At 41.8% G+C, this 8,966-nt stretch overlaps 1 protein-coding gene across 3 annotated transcripts in view; it reads right to left on the bottom strand.

The window, feature by feature from the left end:
- Positions 1–134: 134 nt before the first annotated feature.
- dip2a (disco-interacting protein 2 homolog A) overlaps positions 135–8,966 on the bottom strand; it is a 93,656-nt gene continuing 84,824 nt past the window's right edge. For all 3 annotated transcript variants that reach the window (XM_037109130.1, XM_037109131.1, XM_037109132.1), the window contains 13 exons: positions 8,829–8,946; positions 8,581–8,702; positions 8,344–8,455; positions 8,132–8,241; positions 7,258–7,388; positions 6,971–7,139; positions 6,459–6,629; positions 3,073–3,134; positions 2,888–2,945; positions 2,691–2,765; positions 2,215–2,389; positions 2,002–2,125; positions 135–1,818 (listed from right to left, as the gene is read on the bottom strand). In XM_037109130.1, the coding sequence (XP_036965025.1) occupies positions 1,566–1,818; positions 2,002–2,125; positions 2,215–2,389; positions 2,691–2,765; positions 2,888–2,945; positions 3,073–3,134; positions 6,459–6,629; positions 6,971–7,139; positions 7,258–7,388; positions 8,132–8,241; positions 8,344–8,455; positions 8,581–8,702; positions 8,829–8,946 (1,680 nt within the window). In that variant the 3' untranslated portion in view covers positions 135–1,565. The remainder of the gene's footprint in view (positions 1,819–2,001; positions 2,126–2,214; positions 2,390–2,690; positions 2,766–2,887; positions 2,946–3,072; positions 3,135–6,458; positions 6,630–6,970; positions 7,140–7,257; positions 7,389–8,131; positions 8,242–8,343; positions 8,456–8,580; positions 8,703–8,828; positions 8,947–8,966) is intronic.

The raw sequence follows: 8,966 nt of genomic DNA, 5'->3' as shown, positions 1-8,966 counted from the left end.
AAGGCTTTTCACGTCTCTTCCCAATGTCCACACATGAGAATACATTTCAAACTATTTTTTGTCTGGGAGGGAGAAGTTCACATATATACCAGATTCAGTCTTTGTGTTACGCTTCCTGTCGCCTCCGTCTATTAATAATTTACACAAAACCTGTACATACTTACAGCAGGCTGGAGCCTGTTTGTGAAGGGATGTGCACATAGAAAAAAGAAGCAACATACAGTGAAGTGATTCTTTAAAATGTGGGAGGTTATGGTGCAACAAGCATATTAGACGCTTGCTTCAAACGTTACATGCAACCATCATCTTTCAGCTCTCATTCAATCTTTTGGCACTCGAGATGAGGCTTTAACATTCTGCATTGAACCCATATTGATTACTTCTTCCAGTCTTTTGCTAAAACACACATTCAACACAAGAGACACTAGAGACAGACATCATTAAAAATATTTATGGAACAAGTGTGATTTCGTAATGGCTGATGTTAGGATCAAGTATATTCATCTTAGATCAAGACTGGGTGCAACAAGAGCAGGATTTACCAAACCTAACCTCCCTCTGCATATTACCTCTCCGTCCCACAGCTGAGAAACTTCACAAAATTAAGTCCAACAGGAGCTGGGATAGGAAGAGGCATCTGAAAATACACTTAAGGCTTAATTCATAACATTTGGCACGTTGCTGACAGGAAGCAACGGTAATATTCCTCGCCAACTCACGACCCTTAAATGATCGGCACTTACTGTCTGCTCTCATTCAAGTCTTTCGCTTCACTCATATTGCATTTCAGGTAAAATGATAACTATATCACACATTTTAGATTTAGAAAAGAACAAGATTGAGTCAAAACACAACATTATTTCTAAGGTTTTCTTGTTACTGAAACTACAAACTAAAGCACTACTGCTGGAATAAACAACAGATAACGCTAACCGACCCTCCTCAAACGCTGCTGTGTGCTTCTTTGAACATGATCTGAAACATAAAAACCAGGATCGACAGACAACATCTGAAGAGCTGCTCCCACAGGTGTACGGACAATGTACGACTTTTTCTATGAAAATCGTACGACCTTCGACGGCACAGGAAGCTCCACAAACGTGGAACCAGAGTTGGAGTACTGGCGTCTGTCCTGTTCTATGGCATACATGTACAGAAACTAACATTCATAATTTCGAAGACTGTCAAAGTAAATTGTGTAAATGGCACAGTGTAGGATTATACCTTAACCACCTGCTGGACTGCTATCGGGTGTCCTGGGTTATCATACATACAAAACTCTCTTCAACAAAACCAGAATGCCCTTTAAAACATCATTTGTTGAGGTGAGAAATCACAGGGAGGAACAGACATGAGGTTTGTGTTTATCTTAATTCTCTTGGAATTTCTCTCCATTTTGCGGTGAAGTTTTGCATCCACGTTTCTTTCGCATTTCCACTCCGTTGAGCTGAAAGAAGAGCTCGCTTTCGGGCCTGTGTCAAATATGAGCCCCACATTTACTGTCCAGCTGTCTCCTGTTGTGTGATGGGCCACATGGAGGGGTGAACCCTCCCGCAGCAGGGCCCTCACATGTTGTAAGCCACATATATGGGGTCCAGCTGGTCGGCCAGGAATCCGTCTCTGAGGTGCATGCGTTGCTTCTCCCCTCGGGAGTTGATGGGGATGACGCCGGGGTCGACCACCACCACCACCCCTACGATGAGGTAGTGCTCCTCCAGGACAACGTTGGTGACCAGTGCCACCAGGTCCAGGGCCTCCTGCTCCGATCCCTCCAGCTCCACAACCACCACCAGGAGGTTTGTCCATGTGAACACGGCACTGGAGGGAGGAGGATGAACAGAAGGGAGGAAAAATATAAAAAGTTAGAAGAGTCAAGTTAGGAGTCAGGTATCATGTTGCTCAACTGTGAAATTAAAATGGACAAACATCTGACAACATAATGAATAATTCAAACGGAACAGTGTTAAGAGAAGTGACCTATAATTAATGTTCATCTCTCACCATTCAGCTATGCTCTTGTGCGAACGGATAACAGAGGTCTCGATGTCGATTGGGTGATACCTCATTCCCCTCAGCTCCAGAGTCTCGTCAAGAGAGCCGACCACATAGAGTGCGTCATGGCGCTCTAACACACACACACAGCGTCACAGTTATATCTGATAAGATTAAGAAATAAAGAGTGATGAGGTAAAAATATCTTTAGTGCATTCTCACCTCCACTGGCGTCAGTGAGCTCTGTGCGGCGCAGGAAGCCCAGGTAGCCCGTCCTCGCCCACATGGTCTGGGTGTCGCCGAAGCTGAGTTTTGTGTTGAAGTGGTCGGCATGCAGCGCCTCCTCACCGTACACTGTGTAGTAGCCTGTGGCGTTGTGAGGACTGCTCACCCAGACCTTTCACACACACAGTTGTGACAGGTGGTAACTGTTACACAGGTGATCAAACACATCTGTCGCACCTCTGGTGATTTTTTATTTCCCCCATGGTTGGCCAGGTTTTGACCAGACCTACTCTGCCTCTGATGGGCTATTACTTGTTGCATTCATTAGGTTAGATATGAGGAGTGAGATTGAATAGTTTAGGCCAATCAGACGCAGATTAAGTGTCTGAATAGTAACTTTGAGAAAATCTCAGTTCTTGATCAAACCATTTCAAATGAAACAAGTCTCCTCTGAAGAACTCTGATAACGTTACCTCTCCTAGATGGGAGTCTCCCAGGGGTCCTTTAGTCTCTGTGTTGGCAATGATCACCTTCACACCTGGGAGGATCTGCAACAGCAGACAGCCATTTGTCAAAAAAACACGATAGATTTAGAAAAGAGCAACCCTTTTGCAGCCGAACATCACAGTTGTTTGTAGTGTTTCTCGTGCATGTTAACATGATGCCGTACCTTCCCAGACTCCATCAGTGGCAAGCTGTGTGGCGACCCTCTCTCCACCAGGCGGACCCTGAAGAAAATGCAAGTAAAAAAGACAAAATGACCAAATTATTTTTTTTCATTCAATTTTCCAACATACATTTAAAAACAAAAAACAAAACCAAAACAAAACAAGTGAAGTTATCAAAACACTTCACCTGTCGTGTCGTAGAGCTCTCATGTCTACATAAACAGTGGTGGGGTCAGGTCCAGCTGTGCCCTGGAGAAACACCAGCAGAGACATGAGTGAGTAATGTGAACTCTTACAGTACAGACATTAATGCAGCCTGAGTGGAGGGGAGGTGGAAGCTGCTTATGAAAGGACTGTTGACAAAGCAGGGGGGCGGCGGGGAGCAGCCAGAAGCCAACCAGCCAGGCTACAATAGTTAGGACTTTGGCCAAACTCAACCGTGTGGTCACAGACACTGTTAACAACCTGCAGAGTTAAGTTCACCCGCTCTGATGCTCAAGTGTAAGAAGGCCGGACAAAAGCTACAGTGCCAGTTGCAAGAAGGAATTACAAATGAGCTGCAGTTTCTTTCCTTCAAATATTTATCTTCTGCAACAGAAAAAGTGTCAGAAAAATTCCAGAGGAGCATCATTTGTTTGGATTAGACGTCTATAGCTCTGCTGGTCTAATTGAACCATTTCTCAGGTCCTGATTCTGGTTGTCAGATATCGATTCCTTCTGCTCTGGGATTTGTCATCATTAATGCTGTAAAACGAGTCACAACAGGTTATGTTTCCCATCACTCATTTGCCAGTTTACAGCCAGAGCACGAGCTAGCAAGGAGCTGCTGTATGATCATCTGTGAGGACAACACAGGGAAAGATCTGACTGAGTTTAAAGAGCGACGCAGAGGTTTCAGGAGAGGAGTATTTCAGAGCATTTCAGACTCAATCCAGAGATTAATCTCTGCCATAATTCTGTGCATTTTTCTCAGGTCTGGTGAACGTGCTTTTATAGTTTTAAAGCTACAGTGTGACCCAAATCTAGATTATTTTATGAGCATGGCAGCAGAACTATTTAAAAACTGTTTGACCACATCATGTTACTGAGCACCGTTTTGTGTTTTTTATTTTTAGCTATTTGTTATAAGATGTTTTAATGGAGAGGTAGAATAATGGTTCAATTATATATATATATATATATATATATATATATATATATATATATATATATATATATATATATATATATATATATATATATATATATATATATATACACATATATATACACATATATATATACATATATATATATATATATATATACATATATATACATATATATATATATACATATATATACATATATATATATATATATATATATATAAACAAAGGAATAAAACTAAAGTCAGTGGCCTGATTTAAAAATGTCTCTTAATCACTGCTCAGGTCAAACATTGTTTATATATCATGTTGGATCACAATATACAGCTGAGGAGTCAAGATTGTAGTGTAGTGTTTAAAAATGTGGGGCCTTATTACAAAATAAATGAAAAAAAAAAAGATTTCTAGGAGGAAAACAAATAAAGGGTAAAATAAAGGGGATAAAGGAGGCGGGGTTTAAAGAGACCGGAGTGTTTCAGACAGAGGGGGAATACAGAGCTGCAACACTGGACAATACGAGAAAACTGTTTTTGAGCATTGATGCATGTAAACTTATTCTAGTAGTAACCCAAAATAAAAATATGAACATGAAAATGAACAGAATATGTCCCCTTGCTGTTTTCCAATACATTTCTTCAATACATTTCCATGAAACTGGGGTCATTTTCAAGAAATTTTGAGGTGATTATTGTGGTGATTTAAAAAAAAAAACAAAAAAAAACATGTTTGTATCATTGGTGTTCTTTCGTGTTTTTGTCACATTATTTTGTGTTTTTGCTGATTCATGTTTCATGCTTTTTGGGCCTTGGCTTTCTGTGGTTATCTTTGTGGATAACATGACTATTGTTTTTGCTTGTAATGTGTATTGAGGTGAGATTCCCTCTGATTTGACCTAATCACGGCAGAGGTCATGCTGCTAGCTCATGGTAAAATGTAGTAGCACACCACATGTAACACAAATGTATCATAAAGCAATAATGAGCCGCTCCACACAGGTGAGACTCTACAGCTGAAATAAATAGCGCTAATGTAAAGCCGAAGCTTGTCAGAGAAAAATAAAACCAAGAGGGAAAAAATGGTGAATTGAGGTTAAGCAAGTTCAAAATTCATGCAAGATACACACAAACACATGAACACGCAGACACACACATATACACACACACACGCATTTAGACCCAGCAGCAGCCCAATGAGCAAACAGCGACTCTTAGCCTACAGTTACCTGCTCAGCCAGTTTCCCTAACCTGTTGGGCTGACAGGACAGGGCAGGACAGATAAATAAAGATATATATGTTTATATACGTGGACACACATGCACGCACACACTCACACAAACATATTCACCAGGGATAGAACGACCAACGGCCACGAGAGGACAGAAAAATGATGAACAGTCAAACTGAGAAGCAACTCAGAGAATGGTGTTGTTCAAAAATCCTTACACCACTGAGATATGAAGCTTTACAACATGTTCCTTTAACCTCAGATTAGTTGATTAAAGAACTACAACGTTTGTTTTTATTTCCCTTCAGCTCCATTTAGTTTATCAATTAAATGTAAGACTTTTACTGGTTTCATTTATGTCAGCTACAATGCTTCTGATACAGGATGTACAGCAGCAGAAAACTCAGGGGCTGAAGATTATGAGTAACTGTCGTTTTGACCCTGCTCTGCCCTGTTCCTGATTTAACAATCAAGAAAAAGAAACATATTAAAGTAAAATACACAAGGTATTCATTTAGTTGATCACCTGATTAGAGGTAAAGTAAAACGTTACAAACTAACTGGAGGTCAGCGGGAAAAAAACTTAACCAACCACATAATTAATGATGGATTAAAGAGGCGTTATGTAATTCAAATTCAGAATCCAAATATTCAGAATATTAATGAGGTAATAATACAAACTCAGAAATATATATATTTTTTTCCATAATTGAGTAAACAAGCTGTTCTCAGAGGAAAATAAGGTCCCCAGAACACGGCAGGGTCCACCACATAAAAACAAAGTAAAACAAATGAAACTGTGTTGTGTTGAGAGTATTTTAGGGATCAAAAAAAAAAAAATCAGTCAACGTATATCTTTCTCTTCAAATGTTTCCCCAAAACTATATAATGCATCTCTACAACATAAGTTTGACTCTCTGATAGTCTTTTACTGCATTTTTTTGGCTCCATACATCAACCAGTCTTTTCATTTATCTAAGATAAAGATGCATCACATCCAATGTTCCTTTCTCAATTATTGTGCACTTTGTCTTAACAGTGAAACACTACACTCACTCGCAGCTCGCATGTTTTTCAAGGATCTGAGATGTTGCATAGATTCATATCCAGCCTCTCGCTTTGAATATTGACCACAAGAGTTTCCAGACCTCTCCAACCCTCCTCGTCCACTGCTTCATTTCGTCCTTCGCCAGCTGCTTACCTGCAAACAGATCGCCACATTCACCCTGCAGCCGAAGGTGGTGCTGACAGCTCGAGGTGAAAGACCCAAGTCCTTGAAGATCTTTGAGAAGGACTGAGTGAGTGCTATGCGGGGCCTCTCCTCTGCCACCACCATGCATGTTCGCACGCAAGACAGGTTCACGTTTCGCAGCTGGAGGTGGAAGATAGAAGTGTCGGATCAGAGAGGGCACATTTTGTGAAAGCACAAACACAGCTTCATGTTAGAGGACTATAGTGGTTACATTTTCATACTTCTTTATTAAGATATTCTACTTACTTAACCACAGACGTGATTTGTATGAGATCCTAATCTCAAGTGCTGCAGACTAATCAGCACACAGACACAGACAACTGAAGTGTTTCACCCTTGAGTACCCTGACTCTGTCTCGATAATCACTTCTCTGTGGCAACGGCACCGTAGGGAAAAGGAGTAATTGAAGAAAACTTAAATTTTGTGGAAGAAAATGCTGCAGCTGAAGAGGCAAACTGACCCGCAGTGCTTCTGTCTGTGACCCCAGGCCCTTGGTGCACATCTCCATGACTGAATACGAGCAGAAGGTGACGCGCACTTTGTACTGGCTGACTGCTGCGAGCCACAGGGATGCGTTGCTCTCCAGCTCCAGAGGAGGAACCAGGATCGACTGGTGACCCGAGTACACACTGAAACCAGAAATGTACAAACAAAAAGGAAGACATGAAGGAAAAAGAAGACTCTAGGAGAAAATAGGAGAAAGTTTGTTTCCCAATTTTTCCTGCTAGTCATCTTGGTCAGGTTTACCTGCACAGGCACCAGAGAGCGAAGCCGAGGCCGCAGTAGGGATCCAGACAGATGGCGATCTGCCGGGAGGGGTAGAGCTCACACTGCAGTTTGATGGAGCGACACAAGGCACTGGTGGCAGCGTGAGACATCTGAAGTAGGTGAGATGACACAAGGAGACATGCCGATGCATCAAAACTGGATCCTGGAGTCAAGTTCAACTCAAGAACAACCTCTTCAGTTTTTCTCATTAGCAGTGTGTGGATGTTAACATGAAGCTGAAAACTAGAAATGTGAGTGTGGCCCAGTAAAATAAACCCATGTTTGGATAAATTTCAGCCAGACCGTGGACTTAAATGTACTCAGGTTTACTCAACTAAACATTTTGTTTTGAGTTTCCTTCCTAGATCCCTACACACATGTATTAAGGCCTACATAAAAATATTCTCAGATGTGTCTTAGTTGTTTTTTTGCAGGAAAAAGGGGTATCATTACCACTTTAAAATCCTTAAAACATCTCAGACAAGTTAAACTTCTGTATACAAGATGGATCCTCCTTCACTGTTAAGTCAATTCTAAGTGTACACTTACTGATTGGCTCCAAACTGTTTGAGTCACAAAACATGCCTTAAGGCCCACCCCTTAAAACCAGATTTTCAATGACCTCTGGGGAAATCAAAACTTTTGTCAGTGAATGTGAAAACAGCCTTCTAGTGTCAAACTCTGCACATACACCATTCTACACAGTGAAGCTCAACCATAGAAACTAGAAGAAATACACATTTGGACCGGAGAGAGACTTAAAGATTCATAAACAGGCACAAGGAGAGACTGCTGGCATCGTTACATGTACCCAGATGACTCGTGTCTCTGTGTAATTCAACATTCAACATACTTTGACCCCTGCTAAGATGCCCGTCGTGGACACACTGAAATCCAGGTAAGCTAACATCTCTGGAGTCGGGGGTTTGTACATCTGAGGGCTCTTCTTCCTGGGGAGGTCATCTGGAGGAAGAACAGAGGCGGAGTTATTAATGCAGCCATGGAAATCCCAGACCATCTCCTTTCTTACTTGTGAATACTGTTGAGTATGCGTGTATAACTCACCTGTGTCCAGCACCATGGGCCAGCTCTTAATGTCCACAGCAGCAGCAGCCTCTTTGGATTTCAGCAGCTTCATTATTGCTTGAGTGGTGAGGATGCACACCGACTTACTGACCTTTAACACAGAGACACCACAGTGTTACCACATACAGTATATGTTATATTACAATTTGCTGTCATGAGAAACTCCCTCATGGAGCAGTTTATTTTAATCTATGTAATAACGGTGCTCTCTGTTACCTCAACAATCATCTTGACGGTGGGCAGTGTGGTTGCCAGGTTCTGGGGGTGCGGTGGTCTGACAGTGACGGGCACACAGCCGGCATAAAGGCAGCCGTAGAAGGTGGCAATCAGGTCGATTCCTGCACATGAACGTTCAATAACAGTAGAATAATGTCAACATCAATATAAAGAGTCTCAGTCTTAATTAAGACAGAATTTAAAACTGAAGACACAGCTGTGACAAGAAGCACAGCAGTGCCTCTTACCTGGCGGGTAGACGAGTGCTACGTGGTCTCCAGTGTTGAGGCGTCCCATCAGCGCTGCAGCCACTCGCTCTGCCCGCTTGTGCAGCTGCAGACAGGAAGCTGTGCTAGCCACCGTGCCCTGAGGAGCAAAACAGACAC

Source organism: Acanthopagrus latus, chromosome 9 (genome assembly GCF_904848185.1).
Source record: "Acanthopagrus latus isolate v.2019 chromosome 9, fAcaLat1.1, whole genome shotgun sequence".
NCBI classification, from domain to species: Eukaryota; Metazoa; Chordata; class Actinopteri; order Spariformes; family Sparidae; genus Acanthopagrus; species Acanthopagrus latus.
This window is presented reverse-complemented; position numbering and strand designations above follow the sequence as displayed.